This window comes from Centropristis striata, chromosome 7, assembly GCF_030273125.1.
Source record: "Centropristis striata isolate RG_2023a ecotype Rhode Island chromosome 7, C.striata_1.0, whole genome shotgun sequence".
In the NCBI taxonomy this organism is placed as follows: Eukaryota; Metazoa; Chordata; class Actinopteri; order Perciformes; family Serranidae; genus Centropristis; species Centropristis striata.
The window spans coordinates 4009593-4029669 of NC_081523.1; the positions used below are offsets into that span (position 1 = coordinate 4009593).

A 20077-nucleotide genomic window follows, 5' to 3' on the forward strand; every position below is an offset into this window, starting at 1 on the left:
CATAATTACATTTAAAACAGCTACAAACATTTATTGTTGAAAACAAACTGAGCATTCTCAAAAATAGGCCTATTTTTTAATATATAACCTATTTATTTTGCAGTATTTTTTCATGTTTGCAGCTGTACATTTGATCACAGTCTGTTTTAATAAAGGATCCCGTGACATCACACAACTTAACATTTAGGCCACAAAAACAAGATATACAGTCATGGAAAAAATTATTAGACCACCTTTGTTTTCTTCAATTTCTTATTCATTTTAATGCCTGGTGCAACTAAAGGTACATTTGTTTGGACAAATATAATGATAACAACCAAAATAGCTGATAAGAGTTTAATTTAAGAGCTGATATCAAGACATTTAACATGGTTTTATTGTCTTGATGATGATTTTGGTTATTATCAAGAAAACCATGGAAAATTACTATTTTTGGTCATTTTGTGTCTTTTTTAAGTCATTTTTGCATCTAATTTTGGTCATTTTGTGTCTTTTTTTATTACTTTTTACATCTATTTTTGGTCATTTTGTGTCTTTTTTTGTCAATTTAACATCTGTTTTTGATCATTTTGTGTCTTTTTTTTGTCATTTTTACATATATTTTTGGTCATTTTGTGTCTTTTTTTAGTCAATTTTGCATCTATTTTTGGTCATTTTGTGTCTTTTTTAGTCATTTTCACATCTATTGTTGGTCATTTTGTATCTTTTTTTTTGTCATTTTTACATCTATTTTTGGTCATTTTGTGTCTTTTTTTGTCATTTTTGCATCTATTTTTGGTAATTTTGTGTCTTTTTAGTCATTTTTGCGTCAAAATTTTGGTAATTTTGTGTCTTTTTAGTCATTTTTACATCTATTTTTGGTAATTTTGTGTCTTTTTAGCCATTTATACATCTATTTTTGGTAATTTGTGTCTTTTTAGTCATTTTTACGTCTATTTTTTTTGTCATTTTGTGTCTTTTCAGTCATTTTTACATCTACAGTCATGGAAACATTCTTGATAATAATCAAAATCAATATCAAGAAAACCATGAAAAATGTCTAGATATCAGCCCTTAAATTAAACTCTTATCAGCTATTTTTGTTGTTCTCATTATATTTGTCCAAACAAAATACCTTTAGTTGTACCAGGCATTAAATAAACAAGAAATCATTTTTTCCATGACTGTTTATTGTGTATTGTAGGATTTTTGGTCCATAATGTGCAGCTTTATTATCAAACTTTCTACAGAAATAAACTTTTCTTTATCCAACTGCAACACATGATTATAATACGATGTGTCCTCTTGTGGTCCTTTTATCCCTTCATGAGTCGGGTGTATTAGAAAGATCTTTCTTTATTTCTAATTTAAGTTGACTCAGTGTGACAGATTATTATTCTTCATGTCTGAGGTGGCGCTCAGCACGATCCCCCGCACTCAGACTCTCAAACAAGACCACAAATCCTATTAGCCACTAAGTCTGGAAACAGGCCTGACTTCACCAAGGACATCTTATTGTTATTATGTTCACTTTTTTGTGCTTTTTAAAAAAAAAAGGAATCACATTTTGCAATGTCAATGTGTCTTCTCCTTGACTGCTACAGATGAGGCGTGTTTTGTGTTTTGCCAGCAGTGAAAAAAAAAACCATGCAGCCTCACACCACCTTGCAGTAACTCACAGTTTAGTGTGTTATGTGTGTTTCTGGCACTAATTCAGCACTTTGAGAGAAGCTTATAAAAGGCTGGAAGTGTCAGACACACAGTCAGACAAACACTTTCAGTTTGAGATAAAAACATTTCAATTAATAAAGAGACTTAATGAGTATTTGGGTCTACAACCAAAGAATAAAATAAATTAGGGAATCATTTTTATAATCATCTTTTACACCATCCGTTCAGCACTCACACAAACTAAATGAAAGGACTAAATGAAAGGTCTCTGATATGCAGCTGTGGACCTCCTTCGTTAGCATAATTTGGAAACATAATATCAGATTTGTAAGTGCTTGTTGGAGGGTTTTATCTCACTTTAAACCCTGCTTAATTGGAGCCACTACATGTCCTTTCAGACACCTCAGAAATAGTTTAATTGGTCAGAGATGAGCCACAGTGTACGGGTGACATTTTGACTTTCAGCACGCTTTAGATCAGAAGAACACAAATGAGTTCAAGCCCTTTTTTTTAAAGTTCACTTGAAAGACTGATTCATTTCAATATGATTGTGCTTTGGTGTTTCAGGAACCACCAAGGCTGAGGACCGAGCAGCTCTGCTCAAGAAGTTTAATGAGATGTAGATGTAAAAATGACTAAAAACACACAAAATGACCAAAAATAGATGCAAAGATGACTAAAAAGGTACAAAATGGCCAAAAATAGATATAAAAATGACTAAAAAAGACACAAAATGACCAAGAATAGAGGTAAAAATGACTAAAAAGACACAAAATGACCAAAAATAGATGCAAAAATGACTAAAAAAGAGACAAAATCACCATAAATAGATGCAAAAATGACTAAAAAAGACACAAAATCACCAAAAATGGATGTAAAAATGACTAAAAAAGACACAAAATGACCAAAATGGATGTAAAAATTACTAAAAAGACACAAAATAACCAAAACTAGGTGTAAAAATGACTAAAAAAAGACAGAAATTGAAAAAAAATGTGTGAAAATGAAAAAATAGATGCAAAAATGACTAAAAAGACACAGAATGACCCAAAATAGATGTAAAAATGACTAAAAAGACACAAAATGACCATAAATAGATGCAAAAATGACTAAAAAAGACACAAAATGACCAAAAATAGATGCAAAAATGACTAAAAAAGACACAAAATGACCAAAAATAGATGCAAAAATGACTACAAAAAAGACACAAAATCACCAAAAATAGATGTAAAAATGACTAAAAAGGACACAAAATTACCAAAATTAGACGCAAAAATCACTAAAAACCCTGCTTAATTGGAGCCACTACGTCCTTTCAGACACCTCAGAAACAGTTTAATTGGTGACATTTTGACTTTCAGTGCGCTTTAGATCAGAAGAACACAAATGAGTTCAAGCCCTTTATTTTAAAGTTCACTGAAAAGACTCATTCATTTCAAAACGATTGTGTTTTGGTGTTTCAGGGACCACCAAGGCTGAGGACCGAGCAGCTCTGCTGAAGAAGTTTAATGAGGAAGGATCTCAGTACTTCATCTTCCTGCTCAGCACCAGAGCCGGAGGCCTCGGACTCAACCTGCAGGCTGCAGACACTGTGGTTATCTTTGACAGTGACTGGAACCCTCACCAGGTATGAGAATCACAAGATCTTATCATTATCACCTGTAAAGACACCTGTGATCACACACATCATACAAAGTGTTCAGTGGAGATGGGTGAAAACGATAGAGCATAGTATTGCTATATTATAGTCATTAAAAAATGAATAAGACCAAATTGTTTTCTTCAGGTTCTTGTTAATTTTAATGCCTGGTACAACTAAAGGTACATTTGTTTTGACAAATATAATGATAACAACAAAAATAGCTGGTAAGAGTTTAATTTAAGAGCTGATATCTAGACATTTAACATGGTTTTATTCATAATGATTTTGATTATTATCAAGAATGTTTCCATGACTGTAGATGTAAAAATTACTAAAAAAGACACAAAATGACCAAAAATAGATTTAAAAATGATACAAATTGACCAAAAATAAATGCAAAAATTACTAAAAAAGACACAAAATGACCAAAAATAGATTTAAAAATGATACAAATTGACCAAAAATAAATGCAAAAATTACTAAAAAAGACACAAAATGACCAAAAATAGATGTAAAAATGATTTAAAAAGACACAAAATTACCAAAAATAGATGTAAAAATGACTAAAAAAGGCACAAAATGACCAATAATAGATGTAAAAATGACTAAAAAAGACACAAAATGATAAAAAAGATTTGAAATGACACAAAATGACCAACAATAGATTTAAAAATGACACAAAATGACCAAAAATAAATGCAAAAATGACTAAAAAAGACACAAAATGACCAAAAATAGATGTAAAAATGACTAAAAAAAGACACAAAATGAAAAAAATTGATTTAAAAATGACACAAAATGACCAAAAATGACTAAGAAAGACGCAAAATGACCAAAAATAGATGTAAAAATGACACAAAATGACCAAAAATGACTAAGAAAGACGCAAAATGACCAAAAATAGATGTAAAAATGACACAAAATGACCAAAAATGACTAAAAAAGACACAAAATGACCAAAAATAGATTTAAAAGACACAAAATGACCGAAAATAGATGTAAAAATGACTAAAAAAGACACAAAATTACCAAAAATAGATGCAAAAATTACTAAAAAAAGACAAAATGAAAAAAATATATAGTAATTTTCCATGGTTTTCTTGATAATAACCAAAATCATTACCAGGAAAACCATGGAAAATGTCCAGATATCAGCTCTTAGTTAAACTCTTATCAGCTTGTTATCATTATATTTGTCCAAACAAATGAACCTTTAGTTGTACCAGGCATTAAAATGAACAATAAACTGAAGAAAACAAGGGTCTAATCATTTTCTCCATGACTGTATTCACTCAGGATGTTTTATGTTTCCTCTTTTATACTGGTTGAGGAAATTGAAATAATCTCATATTTCTCTTTCTTGGTCTGATTCCAGGACCTCCAGGCTCAGGACCGGGCTCACCGCATCGGGCAGCAGAACGAGGTGCGCGTGCTCCGTCTCTGCACCGTCAACAGCGTGGAGGAGAAAATCCTGGCAGCCGCCAAATACAAACTCAACGTGGATCAGAAAGTGATCCAGGCGGGAATGTTCGACCAGAAGTCCTCCAGCCACGAGCGCCGAGCCTTCCTGCAGGCCATCCTGGAGACCGAGGAGCAGAACGAGGTACACTCTCAGCTTATCATTTCATTTATTTATTTAATTATAAAATCATTTTAAAATCCAAATTAAAGTTTCAAATCATAATATACAGCAAAACATGATCTTGTAAAAAGGCTAACCCCAAAAGCTATCAGTAGCTTATAAACGGGAACCCAGAACATCAAAATAACAATACAAAATATTATGAAAAAAATTAAAATGATAATTCCTATTTCTACCTGATTCCTATACCTAACCCAAAAAGTGGATACATAACGGATTTCCTCAATTTAAAGCCGGGCCCCTATTAATGACCGGCCTCATTTAGTAACCGGGTATAAAAACAGTTTTTAGTAAATAAAACGGAGAACACCATTCAGGAAGCATCATTTGACGGTAACAGATTTCAACACAACACCTGTATTTAGAAGTTTGGCCACACGAGTTAGTACTGTAGGTTAATATGGTTGTTTCTCCTGCTGTCCCAGTCATTCTCTGTAAAGTCCAGCCGTTTACACACGTTCTTCTGGGCTTTTTAGTAGTTTAGACATTTTAAATCCTGCTTCAAATGAACATTCAGCTGTTCATTGTTTGTTTACATCCCAGTACTTCCAATATGGCCGACATCCAGGTAACTGGCTACAATGTTCTGTGTAAAACACTCTAAAAAGTGCCGGTCAGAGCTGCTCTGATTTTCTTTTTTTAATAAAAGCCTCCTTCAAATAATAGCCTGCCCCTATTATTAGCCGGGTCCCAAACTGATTTTTATTAATAGAAACCCCGGCTACTATCTGAGGAAATACGGTAAGAGTATAAAGTTTAAACACAATGACAAAAACACATCAGACACTGGTACAGCAGAACAAAACACAGCGACCCAGGCTGAGCTACACATATTTCAACAGTAGTTTTTGTTTGAATCTCTTTTTAAAGATAGACAGAGATGCTCAGAAACTCTTTTATCGTCCTCTCAAGCTCATTCTAAGTCTGTGGGCCTTTAATGCTCACGCTAAGACTTGTACATTTCACTTTCCGTTTCTTTGCCTTTATAAGTTGTTTTCCTCTCGTGTTGTATTCGTGAGTGGGTAAAGAAATTGGGATGAGATGACAAAATCTGTCATTGAGTCTAAAAACGACATCATACATTACACAGGCGCTGTGGAAAGTGTTGCATTCAATGAGTTTTCTGCGTTTTATTATTCATAAAGGTGTTTGTGCTGAATCAGATATTTTCTGTAATGACTGTATAAATAGATTCTATCCCCTCGAGTTAAAATCTGCATGCTGGATTTGATTGAATTACTGCAGACACCTAGCCTGGCTAACACCAGACCAAATCTCATTGGAGATTAGGTCTGGACACCTTCAATGCATTTCTCCGTAGAGGAGGTGTGGTTTACGATCCTCCGGAGCCGTTTATTGGGCGCTTAGAATGTCTATCAAAGCGTCTGTAGGTAGCTCTTAGCCAATCAGATCAGTTATACCAGATGACGTAGTAGAGCAACAGAGATGGATGTTTGTTGTGTGTGTGTCTGTGAGAGAGTGTTGCTGCTGCTTTGCTTCTCCAGTTCTCGCTTTCTGCAAGATTATTTATTTATTAGCCGTTAGCGGCTATTAGCTATTAGCCGCTAACGGCGCTAATAGCCGCTAGTGACGCTAATAGCCGCTAGCGATGCTAATAGCCCCGCTACCATAACGCCGGTGATCTCAGCGGAGCCGCCGAGAGACCTTTCGCCTTTCAACTTTCGCTCTAAACTATTTAAAACACCATCTACAGCTAAAGAGAGTTTCGCGTCTGCAGCAGCCATGTTGGATCCGGAAAGTTTCCAAGTGTCGAGTAGTACGCGTCATCGTCTTGCCGTCCCTCCCCGCTCTGTGATTGGATCCCTAAAACAGGGCTAAGATCTCTCTCTAGTTTCCAGACTGGATGGAGGTTCGAAATTAAATTCGAGCGCGCAAGGCAGTCTGGGTATACCCAGGCTAGCAGACACAGCTCCTTCGATACAATCAGCCAGTTAACATCCTTCCTTTATCATATCACATGTTCTTGTAATGTGATCTCAGCTGTTTAATTGGAATTTGATGTAATCTGTATGCCATAGGTGACCAATTCATTTTTATTTTTTTTAACTGAGCCTTTGTGGTTTCTGTCTTTTCATGTTTTTTTTATGAATCTAACTTCAGGAAGAAGACGAGATACCGGATGACGAAACTCTGAACCAGATGATCGCCCGCAATGAAGACGAATTTGAGCTTTTCATGGTGAGAAAAAGCAAATGTTTTTGTCAAATCTAATCAACATTTAAATTGCAGAGTAGAACTCTGAAATGACCAGTTGTAAAGGAGAAAAAGCTGGTTTTTCTTACATCCACATGCAAAATAATTACAGGTTGTCCATCATGCAGAAACCGTTATTCAGGTTAGACGTCATCATTTGTTCAGGCGTCGACAGCTACATTCACCCTGATGTGTCTTCTTGTGTCGTGAATGACTGAATTGCCTTGAATACAAAAGTCACATGTCACTTTTACTTCACAACTCTGTTTGAAATGTTGCTCTGCATCTTGTTTTTCAACCACTAGTTTTCTAAACACCAGCTGAAGTTCACAATTCTTCAATTTCTTATTCATTTTAATGCCTGGTACAACTAAAGGTACATTTGTTTGGACAAATATAATGATAACAACAAAAATAGCTGATAAGAGTTTAATTTAAGAGCTGATATCTAGACATTTTCCATGGTTTTCTTGATAATGATTTTGGTTATTATAAAAAAAAAACATGGAAAATGACTGTATTTTTGGTCATTTTGTGTCTTTTTTAGTCATTTTTGCATCTAATATTGGTCATTTTGTGTCTTTTTTAAGTTAATTTTACATCTATTTTTGGTCATTTTGTGTCTTTTTTTAGTACTTTTTACATCTATTTTTTGGTCATTTTGTGTCCACAATCAGATGTGTAATGTTTGTATTTAAATACTTGGCACGACACAGTTTTAAGCTTCAATGGTACATTTTTGTGTTTCATCCAGCTTTGTATTGACTAATTTCATCGTGACAAGGTGCAAAATATCAAATATTTTTGAGCATATGGAAGCAAGTTTGTAATTTGTAAAAGGTGCATTAAATACAGGTGCATGTCGATAAATTAGAATATCATAGAAAAGTTTATTTATGTCAGTAATTCAATTCAAAAAGTGGAAATAACACATTATATTTTTCAACCACTAGTTTGCTAAACACCAGCTGAAATTCAGAATCAGATGCATAATGCTTAATAATAAAATAATAATACATTTTATTTGAATGCACTTTACATTAAAGGAAATCTCAAAGTGCTTCAGGTTAAAATCATAACAGTCTACTTAAAAAAGGATAAAACAGCTAAAAACAGAAGAAAAAGTATTCATATGTATTAGGGTTGTCACGATACTAAAATGTTCAACTCGATACAGATACTCAAGAAAATATTCAATACTCGATACCATTTTCGATACCGCGAGGATAAAAACAAAGACCCCAAAATTTAACAGAAATATTTTGATTAAAAAGAAAAATGCAACATGTAAAAATTAACAGAATTAACAGCATTGAACATTATAAAACAGGTGAAATTCTGAAGTAACTTTGATTTTGATGAAATACTATGAAACTGATATTGATGAAATTCTGAAATTGCTATTTTTTTATTTTTTTATTCTGTTCTTCTGATGTACTTCCTGGTACCTAATATGATGACCAACAGAAATTAATAAAATAAAATTAAAAAAAAAAAAAAGAATTAACAGAACCTCAGGATGAATGTTTTTAATAAAAACAATTGTGCAAAAAGAAACTGCAACTATGATAACAAGCTTCAGATACTCGATACTTTTGAAAATGAGTATTATATCCGGATACAACGTTTTAGTATCGTTACTTTTTTGAGTATTGATACTTTTGACAACCCTAATATATATACAGTTGACACATGTCCAAAATAACTACATGTTCGGGCAGCAAGAGCGTCTTATCTGTTCTATTAACATTCATCTCACAAAGCCACCTTCCCTGCAAAACCTTTGCTCGCTTCATTCCCAGTTGTCCATCACAGTGATTGAATGGATGCAAACACACCAGAGGGGACTGGAAAACTACAGGAAACTGGAAATAAAGCCAACTCTAGTAAACATGACAGTAGTCTCTGCTCACGGATTAAATAAGGTGACATAATCCCCTGGCCCCTGTCACATAGTGGATAGAAGATTGTAAACAAGGAATTGTGAGGATCTTAGATAGATACTTTATTTATTCCCGAGGGAAATTCAAGCATCGGGTAGCAGCGTTTAAACCAGGGGCCTCAAACTGAAATTACCTGGGGGGCCGCTGGGGCAGTATAAAAATGACCAAGAAAGACACAAAATTACAAAAAAAAGACACAAAATGACCAAAAAATACACAGAATTACCAAAAAAGACACAAAATTATTTATAAAAAGACACAAAATGACCAAAAAATACACAGAATGACCAAAAAAGACACAAAATTATTAAAAAAAAGACACAAAATGACCAAAAAAGACACAAAATTGTTTAAAAAAAGACACAAAATGACCAAAAAATACACAGAATTACCAAAAAAGACACAAAATTATTTAAAAAAAGACACAGAATTACCAAAAAAGACACAAAATTATTTAAAAAAAGACACAAAATGACCAAAAAAGACACAAAATTATTACAAAAAAGACACAAAATGACAGAAAAAAACCTAAATTACTTAAAAAAAATAAGAAACAAAATGACCAAAAAAAGACACAGAATTAAAAAAAAGACACAAAAATGACTGAAAAATCCCTAAATTACTTAAAAAAGAAAAAAAAGACACAAAATGACCAAAAAATACACAGAATTACTAAAAAGATCAAATAAATCTAAGATTTTTGAGCATTAAAATTACATAATCAATACATATAGAAATAAGTGTCATATCACTGACCTACATGCTCCTGTATATGTGGTGGTGATATCAATTACAAGATCTGATTGTCAATTAAAAACCTACTAGACTGCGGTTAAACCATTTGGTTCCAGTATGGATCCATTTTAAGGCCTCCATGTGTGGTTTAACATAAAAAGAAAACAAATCTGTCTCTCTGAAACATTAAAGTCTTAAGGAGCTGAGAATTGTGTCCCCGTCTGCTGCCCCACTGACCTCTCTTCTCTTCTCTTCTCTTCTCTTCTCTTCTCTTCTCTTCTCTTCTCTTCTCTTCTCTTCTCTTCTCTTCTCTTCTCTTCTCTCGTCTGGTCTGGTCTGTTCTGGTCTTGTCTCCAGCGCATGGACATGGACCGGCGCCGTGAGGACGCCAGGAACCCGAAGCGCAAGCCCCGCCTGATGGAGGAGGACGAGTTGCCCTCCTGGATCATCAAAGACGAGGCTGAGGTGGAGCGGCTCACTTATGAAGAGGAGGTGGAGAAGTTGTTCGGCCGAGGATCACGATGTCGCCGCGACGTCGACTACAGCGACACGATGACTGAAAAACAGTGGCTGCGGGTAAAGTCTGAGTTCACACATCAATCTGTGACATTTAGTCTTTTTTCCTTTGACATGAACCTGTTTTTTAACCTATAGAAGCAGTATAAAGTCGCTTAAAATGGAAATATTCAAGAAAATTACCTCAAAATTGTACTTAAATATAGTAGCGTAACTGTATCCCATATCAGACACCGTTTGACTAAGATTCTATCAAAATTTCACATTAACTACTAATATAAATTATCATGGCAATTATCATGTGCTTCAAATTAATTCAATGGTGTGTAACTAAAGTCTTACTTCTTATCTTTCAAACCGTATGTTGTTTAAACTGTGTATGTCAGCCATTCGCAACTGGGGTCACAAGATGATTTCTGGGGGTCGCCAAATCATTTTGGAAAAAAATGTAGATGCACAAAATTAATATTAAATTACATAATTTCAGACAGAGAGACGTTTTAGTTGTTGTCTGCTTCATTATTTGTCCAAAATTTGTCGTATCAACTGAGTTTGTCTGATCTGAACTGTGAGATTCTGTTCAGTGAGCCAGCAGAAAAAATAAGTAAACAAAAAGAAAAAAAAACTGGCATGTTGTTGCTTTACCGCAGCTGCAGTTTGCTAGCAGCTAGCTATAACTATCTGTATATAACTAGCTGTAACTGATGCTGGAAAAATGGAGCGATGGCTGCAAAGAAAAGCTCCGGCTAGGCTCCGTAAATATCAGCCCCACTTCTTGAAGTATGGCTTTTCGTGCATGACAAAAAAACAACACAGAATATCCACAGGGTGTCATTTGCTCTGAAGTGCTGGCAAACGGAAGCTTGAAACCAGTAAAACTGAAAAGACAAGAGGGGGTGAAGAGGGGGACTCAAAAAGGACGCTAACGCTGGTGAATTAGCCGTGTGCTAACTGTATCCCAAATCAGACACTTGGATCTCCTCGCTGGAAAACAATAAAACAATGGAGTTTTACAGGGGAGATTGGATGTTTTTGGGTAAGCCAAATAAATATCACCGTTATCAACCATCGTTATCAACACACCCGGACCGTACTTCTGTCCTTCACAATAAAATACAGTACAGTAAAAATACAGATGTAGATGTAGTGTATTTGTCCCTTATGTCACCTTGTTTGTTACGTTATTTCTCCAATAAAATATAATCTAAAAAAACAAAATAAAATACAGATGTACTTTTAAGATCGTCGCCCAGATGTTCTTACCGCTTTCTCTCATCAGAGTTACTTTCGTATTGTAATTAGACATGTAAATCTCCATGTACATAAATTAAATTTCACATGTAGATTGTTAAATACAGTACAGGCCAAAAGTTTGGACACACCTTCTCATTCAATGTTTTTCCTTTATTTTCATGACTATTGACATTGTAAGTTCATCAAAACTATTAATGAACACATGTGGAATTATGTACTTAACAAAAAAGTGTGAAATAACTGAAAACATGTCTTATATTCTAGTAAGCAAAGGGTGGTTACTTTGAGGAATCTAAAATACAAGACATGTTTTCAGTTATTTCACACTTTTTTTGTTAAGTACATAATTCCATATGTGTTCATTCATAGTTTTGATGCCTTCAGTGAGAATCTACAATGTAAATAGTCATGAAAATAAAGAAAAACGCATTGAATGAGAAGGTGTGTCCAAACTTTTGGCCTGTACTGTATGTATAAATCAGTTAGACCTACACTGTTGGTGTCGGTCTTATTCAAAATAACCGTGAAAACACCGGAAAAGTGCGACATTGCAGATGTGTCTGATTTGGGATACAGTCTCTATATTTAAGTAAATATAGGGACATCAGCTCCTGTTGATAATATGAAGCTCTTACAGTTTAATTATTACAATTATAATAATGATAGTCAACATATTGGGCCTTAACTATAACTGGATTGAACAGTGAAGTTTTAGTCTGGTCTGATGCTGACGGCAGCCAGTGACTCACACTAAATGCACTGTGACACTTTCTCCCCCGGAGAGACTTCTCAGGCGGATCGTTTTATTGACTGTGGCTTTCAAGTGTTTCAGGGGAAACAAGAATAGAACAAAGAAACTTTGTAACCGAGGTGACAGCATGTTGGTAGTTTTAGCTGTAGTTCAGAGAGGCTCTAATTAGAAGAAGAAACATGTGTAGAGCTGTGGAGGCGCTGCAGGAGAAATTAGAGGTATGCCAAGGATCATATCTTAAAAAATACTCGACAGACAGGCAGAGTTAAAAATACTGTGATCCTTTTACTTTTCACTTATTTCTCGTTGGATCCTCATTATTTGTGGACAGTGGCGGTTCTACACAGGGGCCTCCAGGGGCCACTGCCCCTGTGAAGAAGCCCTTGGCCCCTGCTGTGGCCCCTGTGTCAAATTAATTATAAAATGATCAATTTAAAACAATGAACGACGGAACAATTCTTACCTATTTTTTTCTTCAAACAATATCGCATTGTACACAAAAGGAACCAAATATGTTACATTGTGTAGTTAAATAACAGCAATAAAAGCTTGTGTATATTAAAAAAAAGATCATTCTGACTGTGCTGCACTTTCAAAAAATAAAAAAAAGTAATTGTGCACAAAGATGAGAAATATCATTGTCGTACAAAAATAACTGTTCTTGTTGGTGAGTATCATTGTTTCAATCAATGTATTTTTATCGTCCAAATATACTTAAATGAGATTTTTAAATAAGGTAAAATAAAGGTTTTGAATGCTTAAATATCATCTTTGCAGTTTTCTAATATGCCCCTGTGATAAAACACTGGCCCCTTCTTGGCCCCCACAGTAAAATTGGTCTAGAACCGCCACTGTTTGTGGACAAGTTGAAGTGGCTGAGAGTTAACTCTCGGCTCTTTTTTTTTTTAACTCCAGGCCATTGAGGATGGAAACCTGGAAGAGATGGAGGAGGAGATCCGGCTGAAGAAACGCAAACGCAAGAGACGCCAGGACAAGGACTCGTCGAGCAGAGAGGACGGGGGGAGCTCCAAGGCCAAGAAGAAACGTGGGCGTCCGCCGGCGGAGAAACTCTCCCCGAACCCCCCGAAACTCACCAAGCAGATGAACACCATCATCGACACGGTCATCAACTACAGAGACGGGTAGGCACATTTATTTATCTTTTTTTTCACGGGCCAGTCGGTCACAAATAACTTACTTATTACAGAGCTTCAGGAGAACTTTATGCATTCACCAATTTCCTCATATTTTGGCACAAATACAATTTACAACAGGTCCAGACCTGTTTTTAGAATCGTGCAGTTTTTCACTAATGGGATTGTGTATTTTATTACTTTGAAGTGATTTTAAGGTGTGAAAATCAATTTAAATTATAAATGACAAAGTAAGAGAAAGTTAAGATAGTAAGATAATGTATTCGGCCAATTGTTTTTAGGTCAGTTTAAGCTTTTCTGTTCAACCTGCAACCTGTAGAGCTACATGGATCTCTTCGACACTATTTTTGCTATTTTTCTTTCACTATTTTCCATCGAGGTAGATACATTTTTGGGGGGCTTTTCCATCACATTGTGACACTCCCACATGTATTCTCTTTTTGTCTTTTTTTGGTAATGTTGTGTCTTTTTTTTAGTCATTTTGTGTCTTTTTTTAGTCATTTTGTGTCTTTCTGTGTCGTTTTTTGGCCTTTTGTGTCTTTTTTTTAGTCATTCTGTGTCACTTTGTGGGTTTTTTTTGGTCATTTTGTGTCTTTTTTTGGTCATTTTGTGTCTTTTTTTGGTGATGATTTCAAAGTTCTGGAAAAGCCCCATGTTGCATTGCGACACTCCCACATGTATTCTGATGCATTTCATTGGCCAAGAGACCGAAAATAGGTGGAAAAAACTATGAAATGAAAAACCCGCCTCATTCTGGGTATAGGACTGTAATGGAAACAGCCCTTATATGTCATTGAGGGTAGAAGTAAATACAAGGCACACTTCTCATTAGAACAGAACAACACCATAAACTACAGCCTTGCATCAACACCTCGATCAATAAGTTTTAGCGAAAACCGTCTTGTGAGATATGATATGATATGATATGATATGATGCAATATACTTGAAATATAAATTTGTCTTGGACTCAGGGGCTGCACACATAAGTGCCTCGACAACATATACACAAACAGCACCAGCTGTACCCATCACAACAACAAAATTATGCATAACAAAAGTATCGCTGTGGTAAAACACATTGCACGTAAAACATATTGCCCACACGCGTTAATAAATCACAAGATAACAATTAGTTCTTGTTGGGATTAATTAGCAACTCCACACAGCTCTTCTAGTGTCTGAGCTATGACCAGTTCCAAACTAGTGTTTTTTCAGGACTGAATAACTTTCACATTTCTGTGCTGCACACAGAAATGTGAAAGTTATTCAGTCCTGAAAAAAACACTAGTTTGGACACAAAAATCAGCCGCCAGTTTGATCGATAGACAGCAGGAGACCAGACAATTACTGCCAATTGTGTTGAACAAGGCCGACCTGAGTCCTTGCCATCGTGGACCAGTGTTTTCTCACGTGCACAGAAATCAATATAAGAACTGACTTTAGAAACTTTAGTTTAGTTGAAAGATATTTATACTGTAAAACGTTGGAACAACGTTATGGTACGTCTCTAAAACTTTACTTCTGAGTGCAAACAATAAATCCTTTTTTTTTTGTCATTTTGTGTCTTTTTTAGTCATTTTGTGTCTTTTTGTGTCCTTTTTTGGTCATTTTGTGTCTTTTTAAGTCATTTTGTGTCTTTTTTGGTCTTTGGTTTGAGTCTTAAAGGGCTATTTTGTCCATTTTTGAATCCTTTTCATGTCTTTTTGTGTCTTTGTAAGTCATGTTTTGTCTTTTTCGGTAATTCGTGTCTTTTTTGTAATTTTTTTGTCATTTTTAGTCATTTTGTGTCTTTTTTTGGTAATTTTGCGTCATTTTTAGTCATTTTGTGTCTTTTTTCAGTCATTTTGGGCCTTTTTTAGTCATTTTTTTTCTTTTTTTAGTCATTTTGTGTCTGTGTCCTTTTTTAGGTGATGATTTCAGTTCTGGAAAAGTCCCATGTTGCATTGCGACACTCCCACATGTATTCTGATGCATTTCATTGGCCAAGAGACCGAAAATAGGTGGAAAAAACTACAAATACTACAAAACGACGTATCCACTTTCCCGGCTTTAATGGTAGAAATGCGATAATGCTTTCCCGACTTAAATGTGTTAAAACCTGTTACTATTCAGAAGTCCCGCGGGTGGGCGGGCCGGCAGAATGATACGGCACATTGTTTTCTTTACAACCAGAAATTAGAGACCCGAGGAAACTGAGGATGTGCAGCTTTCCTAGGTATATTGACAATAAGAGGTTTTTTTCAGCAGTTTAAAGAACATAAGTGCTCGTCATTCAATCACTGACTTTAGAAACTTTAGTTTAGTCGGAAGATATTTGTACTGTAAAACGTTGGAACGAGGTTATGGTACGTCTCTAAAACTTTGCTTCTGAGTGCAAAAAAAATCCATTTGTGAGAGTGTAAAACAAAGGCGACACTTTGATTTATACAATGGAAAGTTCAGATGTCTTTCTGGTCAGCGGGGTAAAAAATGAACAGACATGAAGTCATGTCTTTGGAACAGCACAGTTCGATAATCATCTTTGTGTTCTTTCCAGTGAGTGTGTGAGTGTATTAGTGTGTTTTCTGCTGTTGTTTCTGCATTGTATTTTTCTTTTTTTTCACCCATGTGCAAAACCATGTGTGCATCCGTCTCTCTAATATTCACCAGCGCATGAAACAACATGTGCATTTGTGTTCCCATTATTCAAATATGCACTGGCTGACGACTGTGCCCAAAGCTTTTTCCAGGAAAATGCTACCTGCCTTTCCAGAAGTCAAATTCTTTCCTCTCCCAGTTGATGGTCGTTCATCCCAAAGCATCTCAATCATCGCTCTGGCACCGCTCCTCTCTGCTCACTAGACTGGGACAGATTATGAAATTTCCACTCTCCAGACTTTAGCATTCCTAAGATGCAACACTGTTTCCCCCTATAAAGGAAACTTAACCTCCAGAGTGAATAAAATCAAACATAAGTGCAACTTAAATATGATTTGGAGCTTCCTGGAAGTTAATAAAGTCCCTTTAGAGCAGTAGTTCTCAACCTTTTTGAGTTGTGACCCTCAATTTAACATCATGTTGTCTCACTGAACAGAATCTCACAGTTCAGATCAGACAAACTCAGTTGATACGACGAATTTTGGACAAATAATGAAGCAGACAACAACTAAAACATCTCTCTGTCTGTGCATTTATATATATTTTTTATATTTTATTGTTACTTTTAATCTAAGTCCTTTGCTATCAGTTTAAAGGTCCATTCTGACCTCCTGAGTGTGTAACAGTCAGCTTCAAGCCAGAGACTCCTTGGAAAGTTACAACTTGATACTTTGGGATTTGTCAGAAAAGACACAAAATTACCCAAAAAAGAATCAAATTGACCAAAAGAATACTTAAAAATAAGCAAAAAATTAGTCAAATTGACCACAAAATGACCACAAAAAGACACAAAATGACCAAAAAAAAGAAACAAAATGACCAAAAAAAATTACTTAAAAAATACATAAAATGACCACAAAAAGATACAAAATTAAAAAAAAACAAACACAAAATTACAGAAAAAAACTAAATTACTTAAAAAAAAGAAAATGACTAAAAAAGACACTAAATTACTAAAAAAAGACACAAAATTACAGGAAAAAAATGTACTTAAAAAAAAACACAAAATGACACAGAATGACCAAAAAAGACAAAAAATTCTTAGAAAAAGACCTAAAATGACCAAAAAGACACAAAATTACTTAAAAAAATGACACAAAATGACCAAAAAAGACACAAAATGACCAAAAAAAGACATTAAATGACCAAAAACACATTAACACATGAACACTTAACACAGTGGAGACAGAGCTGACTTCCAAAATGATTTGGCGACCCCCAGAAATCATCTCGCGACCCCAATTGGGACCGGGACCCCAAGGTTGAGAATAGCTGCTCTAGAGGAGCGACGCAGCAGCTCCGTTTCCTCTTTAAACCTGATTCAGGTGCTCATACAAAGGCAGTGTTACATACAGGTGTTTCATGGTGTTGCTGTCACACACCAGGAGGAGATTTAAAGCCTTTCTGATCACATTTCCACTCATTCTGGTGTCTTTCACTGAAGTTAACAGTTGGATCTTTTCCCAGAGGTCCCTGCTGTCACAACACAGAGCTGACAGACATCACACTTTACACATTAAAGATGTAAAAACTATTTGAACATATCAACCTTTGTGGTTTGAGAACAGTTTACACAGTGGATCTAAACTCACAGCACAGTCAGAAGTCAGAGGAACTGCAGTAGAATATCTACATTATCTGGGATCAGCAGCCTTATTAGACCAAACTACCTGAAGGTGGTGGTCTAGACGTAAGGTTTTATTTTTTAAAGATAATCCCAGGTACTTATCTAAAATTTGCTCATTTAATTTTTTTCTTAAATCTGATTTGAACAAACTATTAGTAGTTAGAGTTGGAAAAAAACTCAGGTGTATAATTTGCTTTTTCTCCTCATTTTCTCTTCTTATTACTTGTTTAACCCATTTAGGCCTAAAACGCCTGGAAAAACTGCCTGTAAAACCTCTGGGTGATTTTAAAATCAGCCCCTAAAACCTGAAGTTTTTCTATAAATTCAACAGAAGTGTCAACTCTTCCTACTAAATAATAGATTTTTCAGCCTCTGTAGCAGATAGAAATGAAATTCAAAAAGTATTTGAGAGCTTATAGCTGTTATATCTGAGCTCCCTCCGCTATAGTCGTCTTCACCATGATTTCAGTTCTGGAAAAATCCCATGATGCATTGTGACACTCCCACATGTATTCTCATTTTGTGTCTTTTTGTGTCTTTTTTTTTGGTCATTTTGTGTCTTTTTTTTTTGTCATTTTGTGTCTTTTTTTGGTCATTTTGTGTCTTTTTTTTAGTAATTTTGTGTCTTATTTTGGTCATTTTGTGTCTTTTTTTGGTCATTTACTGTCTTTGTGTCTTTTTTTGGTCATTTTCTGTCTTTTTTTAGTAATGTTGTCTCTTTTTGTGTCTTTTTTTGGTCAATTTGTGTCTTTTTTTGGTCATTTTCTGTCTTTGTGTCTTTTTTTGGTCATTTTGTGTCTTTTTTTAGTAATGTTGTCTCTTTTTGTGTCTTTTTTGTGGTCAATTTGTGTCTTTTTTTGGTCAATTTGTGTCTTTTTTTGGTGATGATTTCAAAATTCTGTAAAAGTCCCATGTTGCATTGCAGCACTCCCACATGTATTCTGATGCATTTCATTGACCAAGATATTAATACATATAATACATTTACTTGTGTGACCCGAGCGAAAGGTTTGTCATTATTTATGAGGAAAACATGTAAATTAGTTGCACTGAAGTCAGCAAAGTACAACCAGAGTTATATTTATTATTATTTATTAACTTAAATAATGAAATAATTAGATGAAGCGAAGCTGTGTGTGGTATATCTGTTGTTTTCATGCATTTAAGTGATTCGATCTGTGCCTATTGTTACCAGAAGCACGTTTACTTGCAGCTTTGCCTTTCTTTGTTGTTTGTTTTTTACTCTGTGTGTCTCTACTCTCCACCTCCTAGTGGTGATAAATGAATCAGTGCAGATTAAAGGTCACAACAACAGGAACAATTAGAGTGTGAGAAAAGTTTTTCTCATCCGTTTCTCCCAGCTGGCCCTGGACTTGAACTCCTTCCCGGTCAGAGGCCTTCTTCTCCGGCTCTCTCGGCTGCTTACAGAGCAAATTTTATGCAAATAAAGTCTGAAAAACAAAACAGCCAAGATGTCTATTTTGGCAGAATTCAACCCATAATAAAGTAATCACGCATTAATAGTTTGTAGCAGATGGTTCAGTGTTGCAGAGACCTTTTGTGTTGGCGGAGACGAGTTTTTGTGGAGGGAAGACATGCAAATAAGCAACGACTGCTATTATTGACATGAGAAATTAGATGTAAAATACACAAAGATAATCACTGACTCACTGACGTGTCTGTTTTTGCAATTTTCCCAAACTCTGGAGAGATTAGTGGTGAATCTGCACCTAAAGACCATCTGTCAGCTATCTTTATCAGGCAGGAGAAGAATGATTCAAGGGTTTTGCAGCTGTGAACTGAATTCTGTCTCTCACAAACCTGAAAATGATGAAGCATGGGTCTCAAACTCGCAGCCCGCGGGACCAATTGTGGCCCTCGTGACGATATTTTGTGGCCTCCACCTTGATATGAAAGTTTAATGTGAGTTTTATATGAATGGCACTTTACCGTGTTGTGTGTGGAAGGTCCCTTTATTGCTCCAGCTGGAGCTTTGTTTCACTTGTTTCTATGACGACGTTAACAAAAAGAAAGGCTTTTTGTTAACGTCATTTGTAATTTTGTCTTTTTTTGGTGATTGTCTTTTTTCTAAAAAGTAATTTTGTGTCTTTTTTGGTAATTTTATGTCATTTTCTAATAATTGTGTGTCTTTTTTTGGGTAATTTTGTGAATTTCTTGTAAATTTGTGTATTTTTTGTCATTTTATGTCTTTTTTAAGTCATTTTGTGTCTTTTTTTTTGGGTAATTTTATGTCTTTCTAATAATTTTGTCTTTTTTTGTAATTTTGTGTCCTTTTTTGGTCATTTTGTGT

The 20077-nt window shown here is 35.1% G+C and overlaps 1 protein-coding gene across 1 annotated transcript in view; it reads left to right on the forward strand.

Annotated features, from left to right (window-relative positions):
- Positions 1 to 20077, forward strand: part of smarca2 (SWI/SNF related, matrix associated, actin dependent regulator of chromatin, subfamily a, member 2) — a 98482-nt gene that overhangs the window by 61902 nt on the left and 16503 nt on the right. The window contains exons 25-29 of the mRNA XM_059338211.1: positions 3114 to 3277; positions 4668 to 4895; positions 7056 to 7133; positions 10184 to 10402; positions 13263 to 13489. Of these exons, the coding sequence (XP_059194194.1) occupies positions 3114 to 3277; positions 4668 to 4895; positions 7056 to 7133; positions 10184 to 10402; positions 13263 to 13489 (916 nt within the window). The remainder of the gene's footprint in view (positions 1 to 3113; positions 3278 to 4667; positions 4896 to 7055; positions 7134 to 10183; positions 10403 to 13262; positions 13490 to 20077) is intronic.